The sequence below is a fragment of the Ruditapes philippinarum genome, unplaced genomic scaffold, assembly GCF_026571515.1.
Source record: "Ruditapes philippinarum isolate M1 unplaced genomic scaffold, ASM2657151v2 ctg5408_1_1_1_1, whole genome shotgun sequence".
Taxonomy (NCBI): domain Eukaryota; kingdom Metazoa; phylum Mollusca; class Bivalvia; order Venerida; family Veneridae; genus Ruditapes; species Ruditapes philippinarum.
The window spans coordinates 24,006-47,605 of record NW_026860200.1 but is presented as its reverse complement, the minus strand read 5'-3'; the positions used below and the strand labels follow the sequence as shown (position 1 = coordinate 47,605).

The following is a 23,600-nucleotide window of genomic DNA, read 5'->3' as shown; positions in this document are numbered from 1 at the left end:
TGCCCTTAAAGTGTGACTGACATAAGTAGAAGTTTGGGTGTTTTTAACCCCCCCCACCCCCCCAAGTATGGGAGGCATATAATTTTTGTAGCATCAGTCTTTCTGACATTCCATCCCACCAATGTCTGGTTTATCACTTTGTCATTTATGGATGGATAATAAAATAATTTTGTATGAATATGTAGCACATTGAGAATATTGTGGCATGCCAGATCTAGAACTGTAGCCCAAAGGTCAAGGGCACACTTTGACTTAAAAGGAAATTCATCATAGATTGATGTTTTTGCTTGGTCAACAATTGTGTCATCCCTGGATAGATTTTAATAAATTTGCATAATTGTGATGGATAGTAATGAAGTGTGTGTGTTTATGTTTTTATGTAATTTTAACAAAGGACACATGGGGACGGTGTACGGTTTTAAAATTGATTACTGAAAAAAAATCAGGGCTGCAAGCATACATGTTTAAGGAAAAACATGATCTTGTTTGTAATTGAAAAACAAACAGTTGGTTTTCAGTCAATTTATTCAAAGTAAAGGAATAAGTAAGAATTTCAACTTGTAAATTGCAACACAGTTAGTTAAAACTTACAACAGCATCAACTAGATTTAACATGCATCTTTAATTATAACTATTTCAATATAAAAATAGTGATATTTTTATTATGTGCGATATATTTGAATATCGAAACAACAAAACAACTGCATGTAAATGCTTTATTTCTTCTTCAAAAATTTCTCTAAAACCCCTGTGGAGTTTGGTTTATATTACAAAATTCATTTACATATGAACATTTCTAATGAATATTAAAACTCTATAATGTGTATACTTGTTCCTTTTTTAAACACAAAATTATTAGTTAAAAGTAGTTCACTTCTATTTATCATCTTAAAGTTAATCTCATAGTAGAGAACAATGCATTCAAGAGTAAATCTTCTAAACAAAACTAATTTTAAGTTCATAAAATAACATAACAGATTGTCAATTCCCTATGGATTTTTCAGCTATGAATAGGTTAATGGTTTGCCATATTTTTTCACTGTACTTAGCACATGATAATTTCACTGTTCCCCACATCTTTAGTGTAACATAACACTCCGAGTATTCTATATACAGTTTTGTATATAAAAATTTGCCTTATTCACTTGTACATTTATGTATTATTCGTAAAGCAAGTATACCACCAAAATCTTAAATACTAGTAATTCACTGTTGCTGTTGTTGAATATGTTGTTTAGCTATCAAGATAACATTATTTCTGCTAGACAAGGAAAAATCTGGCTCAGAATCACTGCTACTAGATATAGAGTCACTTGAATCGTCATAGTCTGTAAGTCCAGGTAATGCACGTGGTAGAACACCTATAACTCGTGCTAACTGTGAAGAATTGCTGCTGGAAGTTGTCTTTTCTTCAGTTTTCTGTGACCTACAGAAATAAATATATAATATCTGATTTACTTAGTTATAAATACAAATGTACATTCAAAGGCACTTTTTATATATATCACTATATGTGGGCCACTGTCCTAGCTAAACTACCTCTTGCATTTCATATTGGGAAAGGACAAAAACTAATCAAGAGGGCCATGATAATCCTAAAGTGCTCTTCTGAGATTCATCACTAGAAATGATCAATGCAGAAATCACATCTTGGCATGTCAAATTTGAACCCAGCTGCCTGGCATAGAGGTCAAACAGGAAATGCATCATGCCCAATTTCTATGGTCTATACAGTTTTTAGTATTTAAGAAGATTTTACCTGCCATTCTCATACACAAGAAATACGTAATACATTAGTGACCATTTTAAGAGGTCCACTGGGCAATACTTCATGCTAAATATCTTCGCTCAGTCATTTTTAGTTTTTCCATTTTTTAGTTTGAAATGTGTTTCCTTTTTAACCCTTTACCTCATATATACGCGAAACAACGCACTTTCGACCCCCCCCCCCCCCATTTTTTTAGGCCTCAATATTGAAAAAATGTCCTATTTTGGCCCCAAACACATGTTTTCGTTTAAGAAATGTTGTTAAAAAAAGTGACCATTTTTCGGCGCCATCCCCCATCCAAATATTACATCAGGGGGTTGCCAGAAGGGGGATGTGCCCCCTTCTGTTTGGGGGGTTTGAAGGGGGGCGGAGTCCCCCTGATCGCCAAGAAAATTTTGGACTTGTGAGAGGCTAAAAATGACCCCAGGTCGATCATAATGTAACGTGTAACCAACGCTGAAAAGCCTTTGACTCTATCTCAATCCCTTGAGAAGTTGCAGCACTTTGAAATAAATTTTGATGGAAAAAATCGAGGCAAAATAGTGATTTCTGGCAATTTTGAGATGTCCCCTCGTTGCCATGGTAACAGGAAATTTAAGACTGAGCATGTCGTTACAAAGGCAATGGTCCAGTCAACATTTGTGCCAAGTTTGATTAGTATTGAAGCATTTTTCATAGTTTCATAGCAGTTTGAAATTGTAACAGGAGGCTTTTCAGTGAAAACGGCCATTTTTCACAATATGCTCATGGGGGAAAGGGTTAATTCTATATTTTAGAAACCCCACAGCTTGGGCCAATTTTGACCCAAGGGGCATGATTTATAGAATTTTTGTAAAAAGGTTTTAATGCAAAGATAGATAGTAAGTGAAGGGACTTTACTCTAGACTGTATTAACATAATTTGCTAGCACTACTCATTTTAACGCAACCACTAAGTTATGGTAGCCTGAACAAGTTTGTATGCCATTCAATTTCACCAATTATTTTGATTCTGAATTCCCTCAAACTACTTATACACTGTTTTAAGTTACATCAGGGTAAAACTTGTTAAGAAGGCTAAGAATTTATGCTTAATGTGATCTCAATCAATCAATCTTACATTCAAGGAAATAGCTATCAAGATATATAAATAATTAATTTTTAGCATTGGTAACGAGAGAAGAATTATATTGTAACCAAGTACAGTGCAAACCGTGGTAATGATTTGAATTATATATCGTTAAACTCTAGCCAATTTATCATTAAAGTGACATTATTCTCATTTTTTCGGCTGTTTAGCTGAATTGACTATACAGTAGAACTTCTATGAGTTGAACCTTGATTAGTCGATTTTCTCGATGTGTAGAAGTAAACTGAAAGTCCCGTTTTTATTCCGCTATTTCTTTCTTATAAAAACCTGTTTATGAGTTGAAAATTTATGTGTCGAATTTTTCGATGGGTCGAAATTTTATGGTGGTCCTTAAAGAATAAATAGAGTACAATTTACCACAAATAAGTCAAAATTCTCTGATTGGTTTTACACCTTCAATCTTGAGACATTTTTCACACCTTATCTGGCCGTGAAGACAATTTCCGATAAACTTGTGTGACAGGTGTAAATTACACTGTCATGTCTTCAAACAGCATTTGTATGCGTTTAAATGTGTGAAAAAAAAATTGTTACCATTCAAATTGTCTTAGTTGTTATTGAAAGTAAAGAGTAAAAACTACTTTCATTTGAAAACTTCCATGACCCGTTGTTGCGTGATAATCACAGCAAAATATTTACAACTAGAAATGTGTCCATAGGACACGGATGCCCCCACACGCCACTGTTCTGTCAATCTGACTCTATGTCAAATATTTTTTGGACTACATGTGCCACAAGTTGAAAACTAAAAATCAACAAAGGGCCATAATTCTGTTAAATTTGGTCGCAGCAAAAATTCCTTCCTTTACTACCATCTACACATTAAGGTTGTTAATCCCTGGAAGTTTAAGCAAAATCTGCCACCCGGTTTAAGAGGAGTTGCGTTCACAAAATTTCTACATAGTATATAATGAAAAAATCTACAAAGGGCCATAATTCTGTTAAATTTGGTTGCAGCAAAAATTCCTTCCTTTACTACCATCTACACATTAAGGTTGTTCATCCCTGGAAGTTTAAGCAAAATCTGCCATCCGGTTTAAGAGGAGTTGCATTCACAAAATTTCTACATAGTATATAGTGAAAAAATCAACAAAGGGCCATAATTCTGTTAACTTTGGTCGCAGCAAAAAGCTCCCTTTACTACCATCTACACATTAAGGTTGTTCATCCCTGGAAGTTTAAGCAAATTCTGTTATCCGGTTTAAGAGGAGTTGCGTTCACAAAATTTCTACATAGTATATAGTGAAAAAATCAACAAAGGGCCATAATTCTGTGAAATTTGGTCGCAGCAAATATTCCTTCCTTTACTACCATCTACACATTAAGGTTGTTAATCCCTGGAAGTTTAAGCAAAATCTGTTAACCGGTTTTAAGAGGAGTTGCATTCACAAAATTTCTACATAGTATATAGTGAAAAAATCAACAAAGGGCCGTAATTCTGTTAAATTTGGTCGCAGCAAAAATTCCTTCCTTTAATACCATCTACACATTAAGGTTGTTCATCCCTGGAAGTTTAAGCAAAATCTGCCATCCGGTTTAAGAGGAGTTGCATTCACAAAATTTCTACATAGTATATAGTGAAAAAATCAACAAAGGGCCATAATTCTGTTAACTTTGGTCGCAGCAAAAAGCTCCCTTTACTACCATCTACACATTAAGGTTGTTCATCCCTGGAAGTTTAAGCAAATTCTGTTATCCGGTTTAAGAGGAGTTGCGTTCACAAAATTTCTACATAGTATATAGTGAAAAAATCAACAAAGGGCCATAATTCTGTGAAATTTGGTCGCAGCAAATATTCCTTCCTTTACTACCATCTACACATTAAGGTTGTTAATCCCTGGAAGTTTAAGCAAAATCTGTTAACCGGTTTAAGAGGAGTTGCATTCACAAAATTTCTACATAGTATATAGTGAAAAAATCAACAAAGGGCCGTAATTCTGTTAAATTTGGTCGCAGCAAAAATTCCTTCCTTTAATACCATCTACACATTAAGGTTGTTCATCCCTGGAAGTTTAAGCAAAATCTGCCATCCGGTTTAAGAGGAGTTGCATTCACAAGATTTCGGGACGGACGGACACTCGGATGGACAAGTGCAACGCTATATGCTCCCACTCTGTGGGGGCATAAAAAGCTGATTTAGTTATCGCCCTTTCCTATTGTTATGCCTTTGGTAACATCCTTGTATACTTCAATGGGTGGAAATTTTGTCATGAAATTGAAACAGATTCATGAGACAAAGCCTCGATAGTCGAAGTCTCGATGTGTCAAAGTTTTTACGCAAGTCCCTTCAACTTCAACTAACCGAAGTTCTACTGTATATCTAAAAAAATTACTATATATTGTCAATGATAGATAAAAAATAACTGCCTAAAAAAAAATGTCCCACTCTTCTAATCAACTGTACATTAACGAAACATTCCGATAGATATTTATAGAATTTTCTCTCGAGGTGGGTTTTTGATTCTACACATGAACTAGACTATAAACTTAAAAGAAATTATGGCAAAATGTAAAGTTATTTTGACTTTAACCAGTACACCCACCATGTAACTGAGATGACCATAATGTCACTTTAATAGTTCAAGCAACAACCACTATTAGATATATATTGTAATAAAACTTACTTCTCTTGTATAGCATCATCAGCACTTTCTGTCTTTGTCTTTTTACTGACAGAAGTTTCTTCTGACCTGTTAATAATGTAATGAGATTGCTAAATATCTTTTAAGAAATTGGGATACATTTTAAAAAAAAATGTTTAATTGTTAAAATGGTTTAATTTGAATGGAATTATTCAAATTAGATTGTATGCAACAGAATCAAATAATATTACCTGCACCAAAGCCTTTTATGTTGAGTTTAACTTTAAAGTTACATAATCAAGGGTAACGCAAGCTTCAAAATTTACAACACTAAAAGTTTGCAAATAATAATGATAAAATAGATTTATTTTAATTAAAAGCCACAAAGTTCAACTTTGTACAACTATTCAAAGTTCTGGAAATGGCTTATGTGGGGAGTTCAATAAGTTCGTAGAACTCAGAATTTTCTTTAGTTTAGTTTATATGAATTTATTTTAGTTCGAAACACTCTAAAATCTGTTCCTGTAACCAACCAATACTAAGCAATGAGTTAAAGTTTCTTGCTCACTGAAACAATGGTTTGCCTATGATGGGGTTTGAACCCTTGCAGCAAGCAATCCTCAGATTTCTAGTCTGACATGATTATCACTTGACCATGCCGCTACACACTATACATTTCAAGATTTTTTCTTCATTTTTAGGCAATATTAACCTTTGTCAGTTGAATAATGACAGCCATTCAGTTAACATGTACATTTTTGAATTACTTTTTGTTTGAAATTCCATAGGCAAAAACAAAAAGTCCTCCCCTCCCTTGATTTTTATCAATGTTTTAAATTACCTATAAAATTTCTTACAGTTGAATCTTCTCACTAACAGACTTAAATCTAATAGAAACACACAAAGAAGTTACCCTTTTCGTTTGACTGCTCCAGCAAGGAGGGACATTTGAGATTTTTTACTTTGCTGCTGTACTATAGGTCGTGATTTTTTATCGTCCTGTTTATTTTCTGTCATCTTTATCACTTTAGCATCTTGGTGAAAGTCAAGAAAAATAATTGATTTTTATTGCTTACATGTATATTTAAGCAAACACTTTTTCAATAACAAATAACTGCACATATATATTACAACTAGAACTCCGCCAGTCGGATGTGTCGCCTTGTGAACTGTAAAGCTGCCACTTAGGCATTATCTTCTTAAATAATTATATAAAAAATTTATAATCACCACTATTACAATGTACATGTACCTTGAACTTTAGTGGCATTTGAACTGATTTTAACAATGTTACTTCAGGATTGATGTAGCTTGAATAGTTTTTATTGTGTAGGAGAATTGGTCCTAATAATTAACAAAGGGCAATTACTCTAAAATTCTGAAGTACAGAGTACCAGTTCTTATGCACTGCTCTTCTTCCCAATGAGATCTATCATCATGAAGTTTCAAGTTCCTAGCTTTTATAGTTTAGGTGAAATCAACAAAGGGCAATAACTTAACAAGAGGGCCATGATGGCCCTGAGGTTGCTCACCTGTATATAGCCCCCCCCCCCCCCGGGGGCCAATTTTTACCCAAGGGCTTTTATTTGAACAGACTTGGTAGACACCCATAAGAAGATGTTTCATGCTAAACATCTAAGTTCTAGCTCATTGGGTTTTTTAAAAGAAGATTTTTTAAGTTTTTACTATACACATATAGTTAAAAACAATGACACCTCTGGGGCAGGGCCAGTTTTGACCCCCGGGCTTTTATTTGAACAAACTTTGTAGATATTTACTTAAAAATGTTTCATGTATAATATCTAAACTCAAGCTATTTGGGTTTTTTCAAAGAAGATTTTTAAGTTTTTGCTATACACATATAAGGAAAATCAATGACCCCCGGGGCGGGCCAGTTTTGACCCCAGGGCTTTTATATGAACATACTTGGTAGACACCCATTAGAACATGTTTCATGCTAAATATCTTAGCTCTTGCTCTTTGAGTTCTTTAAAAGAAGATTTTTTAAGTTTTTACTATATACATATAGGGAAAATCAATGACCCCCTGGGGCGGGGCCAATTTTGACCCCAGGGCTTTTATTTGAACAAACTTGGTAGACACTCATTAGAAGATGTTTCATGCTAAATATCTTAGCTCTTGCTCTTTGGGTTCTTTAAAAGAAGATTTTTTAAGTTTTTACTATATGCATATAGGGAAAATCTATGACCCCCTGGGACAGGGCCAATTTTGACCCCAGGGCTTTTATTTGAACAAACTTGGTAGACATTCACTAGAAAATGTTTCATGTCAAATATCTAAGCTCTACCTCTTACGGTTCTTTAAAAGAAGATTTTTTAAGTTTTTACTATATGCATATAGGGAAAATCAATGATCCCCCGGGGCGGGGCCAATTTTGACCCCAGGGCTTTTATTTGAACAAACTTGGTAGACACTCACTAGAAGATATTTCATGTCAAATATCTTAGCTCTAGCTCTTTGGGTTCTTTAAAAGAAGATTTTTTAAGTTTTTACTATATGCATATAGGGAAAATCTATGACCCCCTGGGACAGGGCCAATTTTGACCCCAGGGCTTTTATTTGAACAAACTTGGTAGACATTCACTAGAAAATGTTTCATGTCAAATATCTAAGCTCTACCTCTTACGGTTCTTTAAAAGAAGATTTTTTAAGTTTTTACTATATGCATATTGGGAAAATCAATGATCCCCCGGGGCGGGGCCAATTTTGACCCAAGGGCTTTTATTTGAACAAACTTGGTAGACACTCACTAGAAGATATTTCATGTCAAATATCTTAGCTCTAGCTCTTTGGGTTCTTTAAAAGAAGATTTTTTAAGTTTTTACTATATGCATATAGGGAAAATCTATGACCCCCTGGGGCAGGGCCAATTTTGACCTCAGGGCTTTAATTTGAACAAACTTGGTAGACACTCATTAGAAGATGTTTCATGCTAAATATCTTAGCTCTAGCTCTTTGGGTTCTTTAAAAGAAGATTTTTTAAGTTTTTACTATATGCATATAGGGAAAATCAATGACCCCTGGGGCGGGGCCAATTTTGACCCAGGGCTTTTATTTGAACAAACTTGGTAGACATTCACTAGAAGATGTTTCATGCCAAATATCTAAGCTCTAGCTTTAACAGTTCTTTAAAAGAAGATTTTTTAAGTTTTTAACTATATACATATACGGAAAATCAATGACCCCCCGGGCCGGGGCCAATTTTGACCCCAGGGCTTTTATTTGAACAAACTTGGTAGACACTCACTAGAAGATGTTTCATGCCAAATATCTTAGCTCTAGCTCTTTGGGTTCTTTAAAAGAAGATTTTTTAAGTTTTTACTATATGCATATAGGGAAAATCAATGACCCCCTGGGGCCGGGCCAATTTTGACCCTAGGGCTTTTATTTGAACAAACTTGGTAGACACTCATTAGAAGATGTTTCATGCCAAATATCTAAGGCTCTAGCTCTTACGGTTCTTTAAAAGAAGATATTTAAAGATTTTTCTTTCGGTTGCCATGGCAACCAGAGTTCTGCATGAAATGGAATTCTTTGAACAATCTTGATAGAGCTTCATACAAAGAGTATTCCTGCCAAGTTTCATTAACATTGGCCTTGCGGTATCATAAAAGATGTCCTTAGAATATTTAAAATGTGGACGGACGACAGACGACGGACGCCATTTGGTTGGCCATCCTAAAAGCTCACCTGCACTTTGTGCAAGGTGAGCTAAAAATTAAGAAGCGCAGAGTAACTAACTATTCTTGTGCACTGCACTTTAGGTCATTGAAAGAAGCATGCACACCAAGTTTAGTGTCAATCAGACTTATAGTGACTGAGTTATGCTCCAGACAAGCTTTAGGGAGCGCCGGCACCGACAACGACAAAAGTAACCCCTATATGTTGCCTTTTTCAAGGCCACACAAAAAAGTCATCAATACAAAATAAAATACACCAACTTGTGGTAAAACCCATGGCAAAGTACATGTAATACAGTAACAGAATGAAGGTAAAAGATGCAAACAAACATTAAAGTTTTCACAGTAATATTTCCATGGATGAATTGAAAAAGTCTAAAGAAATCACAACTTGAATTAGGAAAACAGCATAATTTTAAAGGTATTCAAATATATCCAGAGAAAAAGTGATCTGAGTATCAACCATGAGCTAACTTGGTGGGTTTATGATATTATTACCAACAGTTCACTGTATGTTCAAATATCAAATTGTCAAATTGTAAGTATGTAAAGGATATTTTCATCTCTGAAATGATATTTTCTTCCTCTTGTTTACGCTCCTGTATAATTTCTTGTTGTCTTTCTGTACAAAAGTCCAGAAATTCTGTTTCATCAGCATCTAAGCGTGCCACTTGATTTCCTGCAATTACAACCTCTTATTCAAGCTTGTTCAATTCTATAAAGACAGTAACTCTAAACTTTTCTTTAATCCAAAATGTTTTCATTTATTTCAAATGAACATAATTTTCTTATGTCATAGTCTAAGACCTGCATGTACTGAACAATCATTATTATTTGTGGGGAACTAATTTTCATGGTTTTCGTGGATACATGTAGGGCTCAATCCACAACTTTAAGATCCAATGCAATTGATTTTGTCTGCTGTAAAATTATTCTGCATCTCATTATTTACATTTTACAAAAGCCCTTTTAATTGAAATGATAGGCTGGACAAAAAATTATAAATGTATGTTAATTACTTTCTTTTCAATGCATTTAACATATTGATACCATAAATATATATTTTTCTTATTTCACATTGACATCAAACATATCTTTTCCATGTGTATGCTTGATTTGTTCACCCTCTACACCAGACTGAAGCATGTAGGCAAGCATACACTTCATTCATGACTGGCTTTATTGTGCAGGTGTCTTAAATTGTTTTTAAAATTATATATCAGTGAATGATTTTACATGTGAATATGATGTGATTGCTCAAATATGAACAGTTAGGATGAAGAATAAGTATAAATCAACTTAAATTACAGAGTGGAGACATTTATAAAAGGTTCCCCTCTTTTAAAAGAGGTCAATTACTTAAGTTACACTGGAGGGTTTTTGTTAAAAATTCTGTCTTTTCACGGAACTGCTTTTGTCTGCCTTGTCATTTTCAGTGGAGCCAAGTGGAGGGCTTTCATTTTTGGACAGTTGAGCTTTTGTGTAGAATCACTTTTGTCCTAAACTTCCTGGAGAAAAGCTAACCATTTCCTGGAGAAAAGCGAACAACTTCACGGACAAAAGTTAACCACTTCTAGGACAAAAGCTAACCACTTCTAGGACAAAAGTTAACTACTTTCCAGCAGGTTAAAGATTTATATACATACTAAAGGCAATTTTTTCCTCAAATTCTTCATCTTTCTTCAATTTCTGTTCCTGTAACTTGTCATATAAACATCTGTTGTCTACTGGTGCTTCAGGACATTCTGAAATATCAATACCACATGATTTAATTTCAAAACACATTAAAATATTTTTCACCTTTTTTTGACTTTACAGTGAGAAAACTTTGACAAGATATGGAAATATTTGAAAAAGGGGATGGTTTTACCAAAAATGGGAGGTTTTGAAATATGGAAAAGTCTATACTTCTTTGTATGTTCTTGCACTGTATACCACTGAAGTAGACAAACTATCTTCAAAGGGTGGTAACTATCGAAGAACAAAAGAAGTTGCATACATTACAATACTGAATAGTCCTATGAATATCATATTACCTCTGTGAGATTTTAATTCAAAGTTAACCATAGTCTTTTATCCTTACCTCAAGTAAAACTGGGGTCATGGTTGGATTATAACTGATTAAGATGTACTAAACACATAAATTTCCCCCATTATACCAATCATTCATAAGCAGAAATACCTTAAATCTGAGGTGTCAGAGAAACCTATGACTCTGAGTAATTTTGGGAGTTAAACACTTGGATGTTCATTTAAGTTGCAAATAATAGCTACCTGAATTAATATTATAAAAGTTTTGACAATGTTTGTCTATGTAAACAACATGACTTGGTGTATGGATTAAAATTTCTCAGGACAGCTCGTTTTTAACTGAAACTGCATTGTTTTATTTATTTTTTTAAGGGAAAAATAATGACTTTTGAACAACCTTATTGCATATAATTCTGGTACTGTTTAGTAACTATTTTACCTTCTGGATCATCCGGTTTTCTTACTTTCTCCCATTCTTCTTGCCTTTTCTGCTTCTTCTCATCCACTTCATTTTGAGATTCAAACTTCTTCAGAGTAAATCCAGGCACCGCACTTCCAGAAGAGCTGCTGAAACTCATCTCTGCATTCAGTCAATGTATGATGTAAGTTGTAAACAAATTCCTCTTTCACTAAAATAGAAGTTAATTCTAAGTGTATAAGCACACAACAATAAATACAAATATTAATGCATATGCACTTATTGATAGTTACCCGAGTTCAAACATCGAACATACGTAAAATATGTACCAGTGGCGTAGCTTCCTATAGGCACTGTAGGCACGTGCCTACACTTTTTCCTCAAAAATGAAAAATTAAATTATTACAAAAATGCGATAAAATTTTTAGGGTAAGGGCGGTAGATGTGTAGGTCCAAATATTAGAACATTATATATATGCCACCAATCGAGTTTTATACTCTTTATATCAAGTTTTATTTCATAACTAAAGTGTTGTCGTGTTATAAAGTTGTTCTGTGGTAAAACCTATCAGAGACGGATGACAAAATAAAAGATTTTGAGCGCTTCGATTCAAAATATAAATATTACAAGTATGCACGACAATGATCGGCCATATCCAGATATCGGTAGTGCTAGCTTTATATAACTGATGAGGAAGCTAAGCGATATCTTTCGAATGAAGCCTAGACATCTTGACTTTTATATTCTCTTACCTTCTTAAGGTATTTATGATTTAATTATTTGTACATTATTCTGTTCAAACTGCATCTCCGTCAAATCTTGAGCACAAGTCGATTTGAAGTAAACGTGAAACATAATCTGTGTTATTACATGATTTTAAAATTTTTAAAATGTATTTTAATTATATATAATAGCACGGATTTATATATGTAATATAAATCCGTGATAATAGATATTTGTATCATAGTTTGGAGACCTTTCTGTTGAAAATGTGTCAGGGTTAAATCGTTTACATATACATGCACAGTGCGTTAAAGTGCGGGTATTAGTTACCCGCACTCCAGAGCATGCCCATTGATTGGCTCATTTTTGCTGGGATTTACATATTGTGACGGCAGAGAAAGGGAAAGCGACAGAAATGTCATATTCAGATGTTCGTTCATTGGTTCATTTTTGCCGGGGTTTCATATTGTGACAACAGGGAACGTGCTTTTATGTTTGACTATGATACAAAAGAGAAAGAACACCAAAACACTCGGCAATCTGATTAATACTCGGGGGCTACGCCCCCTCGTACAAATCAGATAGATTCGTGTTTCGGTGCTCTTTCTATTACATATACAAGTAATGTGTTCGAATACACATCAAAATATGCATTAATTAGCGTACTTGTGGAGAGTTTGCTTATAAAGCTGGCGATTTAATTCTCTTTTTTTAATTTATACTTTAATGAAACTTTATTTATTCATTAAATTGCTTAAATGTTTGATAATAAAAGTTCTTCGGAATTCTTTTTCTCACTTTACTGTAGGTAACGTACTGGAGTTGTAAGTTTGCTTTGTCTTTACTTTCTTTATATGTTTGACTTCACGTAAACACTCTATTCTATGTTCTATGTATATGTTTCACTAAGGCTTCATAAAATTATGGGAACATAAAATCTTATTGAGAAAATTTATTCGATGCTGTTTGTGTGACATTAGATATTTCATCATCATTTAAATACCGATTGTCATGTGTAAAGGGGTGCATTTAGTTAATGGCGATCGGTCTTGTTGATCTTTGTTTTCATTATTTTCTAATTATATGTTTAGACAACCTTATTTTGAATTTGAAATTTTAATGATTGCTTAAAAATTTGCAAAACAATTGTTCGTATTGGATTCATATATTATTACCCAAAACTATATACGGAAAAAAAGCTCTTTTTGCCAAAATATCATAGTATCTTTGCGTTGAGTTAGTGATATAAGTATGGTCATCTTTAAATTGATGGAAAAAAATGTAACCAAAACTCAGCAAAATTATGAATACTCTTCCTTCAGAACATGCCTTAACATACCCCAGAATGCAGGTACGGCAATGTAGATTTTCAAAATTTTCCGGGGGAGCATGCCCCCGAACCCCCCTAACACAAGTGCCTACACATTGGTTTCTTTCAAGCTACGCCCCTGTGTACTGCAAATATTTGTGCACATTAATTTATATGTATTCATTAAACTATATGCATCCATTTCTTATTGATAATTTTGACTTAGACTTTATACAAAATAAATTTCTAATTACCTCCTTGCAAATTCGGTAATTTCTTTATAAATAATGCTTTTTGGAACTTACAATATTGATAAATCTTTATTTGAGCATTATTTTTATGATTTAAAACCATATAAAAGTGAGTTACAGGATCTTTAACTATTTAGAATATATACATGGCTGAGCACTGTCAATTCAATAATGGAATTTCCTTTTTTCCTCTATTAAAGAAAGTTTGCTGTATCATAAGATCAGATGTTTTAAAGATTCCTGACAGTTTATATGGACGTATATAAGCAGTTTATATAGGGCCATATAACCTGTCAAAAAATCTTTATATAAACTAAAATTTAAGTAAAAATATCTTGATATGCTTCACTTTACCCCATGGCATGCTTGAGGAATACATATACAGTCCCAGTGAAACTTGAAATGATCTTACAGGACAATAGGTCCTGTGAAACCTGGTATTTTACAGGACCTTGGTGACAATTACAGGACCTAAAAATTTGTATAATTTTCCCCATTTATAGTAATTATTAGGGATAAGTTCTTGGGGGCAAGTGCATACAAATTGCATTTTTTGAAGTGTTGATATTCCATTTTAAATAAGATTGACCAAAATTAGGTTGACTAAAACAATGCATGCACGTAAAAAGTTTATTAAATATTATTTTGTAACAATAAACAGCAAAATTACAAATGTTGTAAAATCATTAATGAACTGAATGCTTTGCAGGCAGTCTTATGTTTTTTCTTCTCTATCATCATTATCATAGGTTTCATGTAGCTTGTTTTGATTTAGTCACTGCAGCCAAGTGACTTTGTGCTGAAATAAAAAAAGTAAAAACACTTTTTAGTAAATCATATAATTCATCAATTTCAATATTTCCCCAAAAAAAGTATTTCTTGACAGTTCAGAGTCGTAGTTAATATAAACTTAATAAGGTTCATATGGATGTTGTTTTTTTTTCCACTGAATTATAAATAATATTGTCCTCTAATAAATACTTTAAGTTACATTTAATATTCGAGCATTACGATCATCATCACAAATAAATTTTAACTTCTTTTAAATTATTTACAACTGTTCGTACAGAAATTCTTGTAAAGAATAATCATCGGGTATTCACCACTACGAGTGTTTACAGAAGTTTATTTACCTATCATTTTCATTCGCCATTGAAGCATTTGACAAAAAAAATTGTAAAAATCAAAATGTTTGACTGAAGCTTTTGGCGACAAGTTTTTGTAAAGCAAACATACATGTATATCAACATGATTACTAGACTTACCGACAAATTTATGCACTAAGCAAATTTATGCGCTATGTATGTCCCTTATTGGTCTTAATTGACATATGTTAATATTGTTCTTTGTTGATACATATACATGTATTTGATCGGCAAATATCAACACTCCGGAGATGTCACCTGTTGACTTCCAACATCCGCTCAGTTGTATCGCCGCGTTTCATTGGTTTTCCAATTATACCGACCAATGAAAATTGGTTTAACAGACCGTTACGATATAGGCGGAGCGTGGAAGATTTTGACAATTGGAAAATTATTGCACGTGTTTATCCTAATAAGGGCGACATTGTTTTTGCTTTCTAAGCAAACTGGAGATAGAGCGCCTAGAAACGTGAAAAGAGTTTCTTTTTTTATAGTTCTACTGCTAAAAAAAATTACTGGACAGTAGGTCCGGAGAACTTTCTAAATTTGTCGTACCTTTCAAAAAATTACCGGACATGACCGACGGTCCGACGATGTTTCGCTTGGACTGCATATAAGGGTGTCAGAATCCTCAGGCATGATTATTGTTGGAATTTCCCTATGGTGTTGTGTTCAATGTATCCCTTTCTTTTGTCACTCGTCAATTAATTTAGGACTCATTATTTACTGTTACAGAGTTCCAGATAATTTTTTGACAGTGGGGGTAATTACCCCCACTTTTCAAAATGTGGGGGTAAACTTAGATATATTGTAAATCTAAAGAGTACAATTAAATGACTTTACTTTTTTCGCTGCATCACAAGTTTATTACATTGAAATTAACACACCATAATGACCATTCTCTGATATTAAGGCTTCAGCCATAAGGCCTTTACCATATTCTTAATTTTATTTAACATTGTTTACAACAAAAATCGGTGACAATTCATAAACAATAACGTTACAAATAATCACCTGTCAATTGCCGATTTCTGTATATTTATTGCACATTCATTAGCCCATACAATGCCAGCTAAATTTATGACAAGTCAAACATTTCATTCAAACTTCAATACCAGTTTCTGAAATTTGCAGCCACGGATAACTTTTTTTCCAATTTCCAAGTGTTGTGTGCGCCCTTTTCACTTTAAATAATTATACACTATCTAAAATGTATTCAACAATTGGGTTTACAATAATTATTGTTTTAGCAGGCAACTCAGTCGTGTTAAAAAAAAATTGTCAATTTTCCTAAGCAGCCATAATGTAAGTCTTTATAAATAAACGCTTGCAATTATAAGGGAAATCAAGCAACACATTTTACCAAGCGCCTATGCGATAAAGACATAATTTGACTGGTTTACAGAATATAACAAGGGTGCCATAGTCACAAAATACGCCCATTTACGAAAGCTTAAGATGGAGATGGGGGCATTATGGATAAGTGTTATCTAGCAAGCAAGTTTTTATTCTTGGCACTGTGTTGTTAAAAGAACCTTAAAACAAATCAGTAGGGAAGATATGCACAGGATGTGTGACCTTGACCTTGGTCGCAGGGACCTGAATTTTATGCACAGCTCAGCCTCACAATGATGAACATTTGTGCCAAATTATATTGAAATCCCTCTATGCATGTAGAAGTTTTGCTCCAGACAAGCGTTTTTCTATGAGCTCTAACTGTGACCTTCACCTTTGACCTAGAGACTTGGTTTCATGTGCAGGGCACTACGTCTCATGGTGGTGAACAATTCTATAAAGTAACATTAAAATTTCCTCCATGCATGTAGAAAATATGCTTCGGACAACATCTGGATATTTAATCATCTCCAGTGACCTTGACCTTGCAAATATTAACCTAAATTAAATGTGTCACACCTGTAGTCATGATAAGTTACCATTTGTGCTACAATCCATCAATAAATTATGACTAAATGGTCCCTATACACATCTTCAAATTTTTATCTGAACTTTGACCTCTATGTGTAACCTTGACTTTGGTCGCAGGGATCTGAATTTTGCGTGCGACACTCAGCCTCACAATGGTTGAACATTTATGCCAAGTTATATTGAAATCCCCCTATGAATGTAGAAGTTTTGCTCCGGACAAGCGTTTTTCAATGAGCTCTAAGTGTGACCTTGACCTTTGACCTGGATCATGCATGGAGCAATACATATCATGGTGGTGAACATTTCCATAAAGTATTATAAAAATTCTTCCATACATGTAGGAGATATGCTCCAGACAAAATCTGGATATTTCACCATCATTAGTGACCTTGACCTTGCATATATTGACCTAAAGTACATGTGTCACAGCCATAGTCACGATAATGACCATTTGTGTTACAATCCCTCAATAAATGATGATTAAATCGTCCCTATACACATCTTCATATTTTTATCTAAACTTTGACCTTTATGTGTGACCTTGACCTTGGCTGCAGGGACCTGAATTTTGTGCGCGACACTCCGCCTCACAATGGTGAACATTTGTGCCACGTTATATTGAAATCCCTCTATACATGTGGAAGTTTTGCTCCGGACAAGCATTTTTCAATGAGCTCTAAGTGTGACCTTGACCTTTGACCTAGAGACCTGGTTCATGTGCGCGACACTGCTCCTCATAGTGGTGAACATTTCTATGAACTTTCATTAAAATCCCTCCATACATGTAGGAGATATGCTCCGGACAAAATTGGACGCCGCCCGCCCGCCTGCCCGCCAGGGGCGTTCCCATAATACGTCCCGTTTTTCAAACGGGCGTATAAAAATAGTTGGTGTTATTTTTCGGGTATTAAACGGGAAAAAGAAACACAGTCAACTGTTAAACGGAAACGGAATCAGCTGTTTCGAAAATGAATAAGTACACACAAAATACGCTTCGATTTTTCATTCTTTGCGTATTTAATTTATAGCATGCGTAAATGAACGCAAGAAATTTGAAATATGGAGCGTATTTAGTTGATTTTGAAGCGTAAAATACGCCGATACGCACGTTACCTGGAACTCTGCTGTTATCTTAAAAATGAGTAAATAACAGAAAAAAATTGCACCTTTTGAATTACGTATTTTGATTGGATTACTTTAAGATTGTTGAATTGGATGTCGGCTAAAAACTTGTGTAGTTTGCGGATGATGTATGTCCTTGCAAAAGTGTTTATACCAGATATTCATGAATTGATGGGAAGTCACAAATCCTGTCTACTATCTGAAAAAAATATGTGCTGATGTTATGTTTCAATGATGCAGAGGGCAGGGATACAGAACATGGTTTCCTGGGGGGGGGGGGGGGGGGGGGGGATGGAAGATTTTGACAAAAATAATGCTACAGGCAAAAATAGCGCTTGTTTGAATATTGGGCCAGCATCTTGTTCATGTGACCATCTCATCTTACGAGTGGCAATGTACTTTGCTTATATATGTGTACACAAATGTTTTTTTAAATGTTTAGATGATATGGAATTAAGAAAATATATGTAATTGGGGTGGGCGCATGGGAGGGATGTCCTCTCCCATAGACTGAGAAATTTTGTGCTTTTACCTTTTGGATGGTTTAACATCACATTGTACTTTGTATAGTAAGTGTTTACAAAATAACAGCACACATACCAATGTATCTGTAACCGTTGATAAAAATAATTTCAAACACTCGATCAATTTGCTCATCTTAATATTAGACGATTTTCCTATAAAATAAAATTAAATTACTGCCTTTCTATTGTACAAAAAAATTAAAAAAAAATTCAAACACTAATATTCAATACAATTTTTTTTTCCATCAATGAATCCTTTTTAGATTATGACCGAAGATAGGGCCTGAATCCGCCACTGTGATGTAATATATCTAAGTGTTTGTCAGCTGTAAATTGTTTTTCATGTTATTTTTTTTGCATCATGTTAAATGTAAATGAATTAAAAAAATTATTACATGTTTTATTTGTTTCTGAATTATTTACTAAAAACATATTTCCTCTTAGAAATGTCTGTAAATTGTCCTTTAATTAAAAAAATATTATTTATATAATACTAAAAATAATTAAAAGCATTATGTTGGTGAGTTATTTTCTTTATAGAAAAAAATTGAATGAGGGGTGAAATGTCTTAGTCTTACTGATTTTGGGGATGATGTGTCTTGAGTGAAGCGTCTTAAAAAATTGAGGGGTGAAGTGTCTTGGGTAGTCCAATATATTAGACGTTACAGGCTTGTTATAGTTTTTGTCGGTCAAGCCTGACGTCTAATAGTTATTGCTCAAAAATGCATAGCATCATAAAAAATTCCAAAAATGTCTGTTGTCTTGCCTTTCAAGCTTTATTCAAAAGCTTATCATATTTTCTTTCAATTTCATGCTCAATCATACACAAAAACTTTCAAACGATGTACTTATCAATTTAAATAAAATATAAACATCAATCTATTTTTGTCTATCAGCCATACTGGTAAAGCAAGGTGCTTTACAGATTGATTCCAAATTTTTGAACGGAAAAATATATTCGAACACACTGACGGTGCATGGGCAATTATTTCGTTAAAAAAATATTCCGTTAGATTGTTCTGACTCAGTTAAACGCTTGCATTTGAATTAGCCAATCAGATTTTGCGCACTTTACGGCCGCCATTTGTTTATCGGCTGTAAAAGGAATTGAAATACATGAGAGGATTTAATCATGATTTTTCGGATGTGACAGTTTAATTATTTTGACAAAAGGTATTTATTTTTTAGTTTTGTTCATAAATAGGTCAAAAATTATGTAAATACATGCCGTCTTCATTGTTTTTCGTTCCGCCCGATTTTCTGGCGGAACATGCTATGGGTTTTTGAGCAATTTCGATATGACGTTGCTTTGCCCAGAAGCAAAAATATCTCAAAGCGACATCATATTTATAGGACTATCCTCCAGTACTTTATTTCGACGCATCTTAATTACGACGCCATTTTTGTTTTGACCTCGATTTCGTTTTGGGGTTTCCGTGTGACGTCATTCCCGCGCTTTTTTGTAAGTTAACATTTCGGTGATTTCTATCAGCGAAAATGTGGAAAGTAGGCGATTTTGACGTAATCTTTTCGTACTTTTTAATAAAAACACTTAAAAATGATGTTTTTTTCTTATTAATAATTTTGTATAATTTTGAAAGTATAGTTTTCTCAAAATTGATAAAATGACAGTTGGACCAGCCGACACCCTAACTCGCCGCTATTTTATGAGATAGTATTATGACATGGTATGTGACCACCAAATATATAATTCACTGTGTAGGAAGGTGTACTCGTTAGCTCATTATTGTGTGACTTTATGGATGCATTTATATTAAAGTTTGTATTCTATTAAGTTCTTTTTTTGTTATGTTGCTTTATTATTAATATTATCTATGTTATTTTTTACAGATCCCTGAAGTCAAGATCAGGAATTATTCACCAACTTCAATGACAACAGCTATTTATTATTTTTAATGCAGAGAGACATAATTACTGCTTGTCAATATGCTGTATTGTATATCTGCTACTGGCATAAATTCAGCATTGCTGAATGGTAGTACTCCTGTGACAGATGGTACTGTTTCAGAGAGTGATTGAAGCATATGATTTAAGCTCTATCTCCAATCACATCTGATTTCTTCCAGAAAGGTCTGAATCTTGCCCAGTTGTTATATTTTATGATCATAAGCATAGATATCACATCAATTTCAATATTGTTCAATGGGCAAGACAAGAAATGATTATTTTACTTATTCACTTGCTCATACATGCAATGTTCTACAGCCCATGGACATCTATAGGTTGTTTCAGGCCTTTGAAAAACATTTCAATAGGTGCGGACATAAATTTTGAGAGACCTGTCTTGTCAGGGTCTTTCAAATAGAAATTATATTTGAAAGACCCTGGTCCTGTGGAAGGTCAATCACTAAATTACATAATGACATATGTAAGCTTGAATTCAGTGCCTATTTAAATATAAAGTACTGTTATCCAAGATTTTGCAGTCTATTTTCAGAAAGCCTTTGAAAACCAGTCTAACTTCTCCCTTTCACTGATTAACAGCAAGAGAAATCTCATCAGAAGATGCAGCCAGCCAGAACCAGGATTTAAACCTTCTTTCCTGTCTGAAAATGAGCCACTCATTGAGTCTGACACTGCTCCTGTTATATCTGAAACTGTCTCTCCTGCTTCTTTTTTTTCTTGTACAAAGAAACCTCACTGACATGTAAAAAGCCACATACTAATGAAAGAAAATATTTTAGCACAATTGTGAGTGGTAGGGCAATAAAACGGATGTTATCTTTGTTGTTTTGGTCTACCTGTAATCATTGTAAAGCATGTTTGAATTTAGTCTTCTCAAAAAACTGAAATCCTGCTTAACTGAAATAATTGTCATCTTTTATTTATTTACTTTTGTGCTTGAAATGTTTCGTGCTGTTTACAAAATTGCTGTACATCATTCTCGCAGTGAAAAGGAAGTGTACTTTCGTTTTAGTAAGATTAAATATAGAAACCAATCAAATGCGTCGTTTCTCTGTACTCTCATATCCGCCATATTGGAAATCTATGCTTGTCATATTTTGATTATTTTTGTGTTAACGATAGTTTTTAGTTAATGAAAAACGTTGTAAAAGATGAAGAAATGAATAAATTTTTCACTGCTTAGGTAATTTGTTAGTTGTCACCTTATTTTGTTACGGTAAATGGTGATAATTTCTTAGGTGCGTCGGAACTACGTACACCAGGATATGTCTGGGGGTGAAGTGTCTTGCTACGATTAGTATCACCTTCAGCAGCTATATCCTGGCTAAAAGCCTGATCCAGGAGTATGCTCAGTATGTGTTTTTATAACATTTGTAAGAATTCTTGACTCAATGATTCAGCTTCACATCATCAAGCACATGTTGTTTTGTTTCTAATATTTGAAGTGATGAACATAAAATCAAATGTGGTAGAATCTAGCAAGAATTTAACAATGGTTGGAAGGGAGTAAAGACTTATCATACATTAGTGATTATTTTTGGATTTTCTAAGCACCCTGGGCGGCAGATTGGGCGATAACTTGCGGTGATTTATTTATTCAAATTTACTATCCGTAAAAGATTTATCCGAAAATTATACCAAAACACGTTAAAAAGATATAAGTGAGAAAACTACGCAAAATTTCCACTTGTCAATTTAACTGATAGCAAACCCTCATAGATCTTACTCACATAAATTAATTTTTCAAAAATTTCAAGCATCTGTGTTTACCTTATTCAAATTTCCAAAATGTTAAATTTGCGTTCAGCTGTGAACGTGTATTCTGATATTCGTGACAATCACTTCGTGACAGGCAGTTCTAAGCTGCTGACGAATTAGCTGGCCACAGACATTGGACAAAATACACTCAGAGAGAGACTTTTATTGCAGATATTATATAAATATTACATGACACGTGTCATTGTTTTGTGCATGAGAGATATTTTATAGCCAAGTTCCCGAGATGTTTGCATCGTAAATGCATAAATATCATGTCGGGTTTCAATTGGAACTGTAATTTTAATACACATGATAATCACAGGTGCTCGTCCATATTAAAAAAATGAAATAAATAAAAAAAAAACTATTCTGGGTTGAGTCACGGATTAATATTACAATGTAAATCCGTGGTTGAGTAAAAGAAAAAAAAAATGAAAAAAATCCCCCCCTATATATCATTACTACGAATTACTACCATTCTAGTAATAGTATATATAGAGGGAAAAAAAACAATTTCTTTTCTTGCACTCAACCCAGATTAAATGTAGATCTACTTGTTTTTTTTCCATTTCATTTTTTTATATATATATATATATACCAAGACTGGACGAGCACCTGTTATGATAATTACAATATAACAGCTTTAATTAATGTTGACTTTTTCTCAAAAATTTCTTTATTATTTAATAGATTTTTTCCCTATTTTAAAGACACCTTAATTGTGAATTTGTTACAATCATTTCTAGTTTAGGCAGATCAGTGTCTTTCAAATAGATTAAAAGACGTACCAGTCCTACGCATAAACCCTTCCAGCCTGCTGAATCTCAGTAAGGGCTTATCAGCTAGTAAATCACTATTAACGGTATATCTCCCATTAACACGTCCACTGAGTTGAGAGTCTTGTCATCATTAATTGGTCCTCTGTGTTCTTATCTAATGGCCCTAAACGTTGAAGGATCAAATTTCTGAAGATACACTCACTTTTTATCGATGTTTTGTTCTCTGGGTCTGCGGCCCAAAGTGAATTGTGAACTTTAGCAATTATTGAATTATTTGTAAATATACTTAATATCACTAATAAATTTTAGCTACTAAATGAATTATATGTTGGGATATACCTTTTTAAGTAATAATAATCCTCTTAATTAATAAAGTTCATTAGTTAAGTGTCACTGTTACTCATGTTACACCCCCCCCCCCCCAAAAAAAAAAAAAAAAAACCGCTAAAAAACAAAAGCAAAAAAAAAAAAACATTGTAATTTTTTACTGTAAAGTGCAAGACTCTTA

At 33.7% G+C, this 23,600-nt stretch overlaps 1 protein-coding gene across 1 annotated transcript; it reads right to left on the bottom strand.

Annotated features, from left to right (window-relative positions):
- Positions 1-1,170: 1,170 nt before the first annotated feature.
- Positions 1,171-22,475, bottom strand: LOC132759217 (PSME3-interacting protein-like). The gene is made up of 7 exons (XM_060750948.1): positions 22,326-22,475; positions 11,650-11,839; positions 10,826-10,924; positions 9,739-9,858; positions 6,392-6,515; positions 5,521-5,586; positions 1,171-1,426 (listed from the first exon to the last, which is right to left on the bottom strand). Exons 2-7 carry the CDS (start codon positions 11,786-11,788, stop codon positions 1,207-1,209), a joined length of 768 nt encoding a protein of 255 aa, XP_060606931.1. The 5' UTR covers positions 11,789-11,839; positions 22,326-22,475; the 3' UTR covers positions 1,171-1,206.
- Between the last annotated feature and the right edge of the window lie 1,125 nt (positions 22,476-23,600).

Excerpts from the sequence above, each read along its gene's own strand:
- LOC132759217 (XM_060750948.1), bottom strand. The coding sequence starts at position 11,788 with ATGAGTTTCAGCAGCTCTTCTGGAAGTGCGGTGCCTGGATTTACTCTG. Across the intron at positions 10,925-11,649 it reads AAAACCGGATGATCCAGAAG|AATGTCCTGAAGCACCAGTA; the intron begins GTAAAATAGTTA and ends TTGATATTTCAG. Across the intron at positions 5,587-6,391 it reads GGAGCAGTCAAACGAAAAGG|GTCAGAAGAAACTTCTGTCA; the intron begins GTAACTTCTTTG and ends CATTATTAACAG.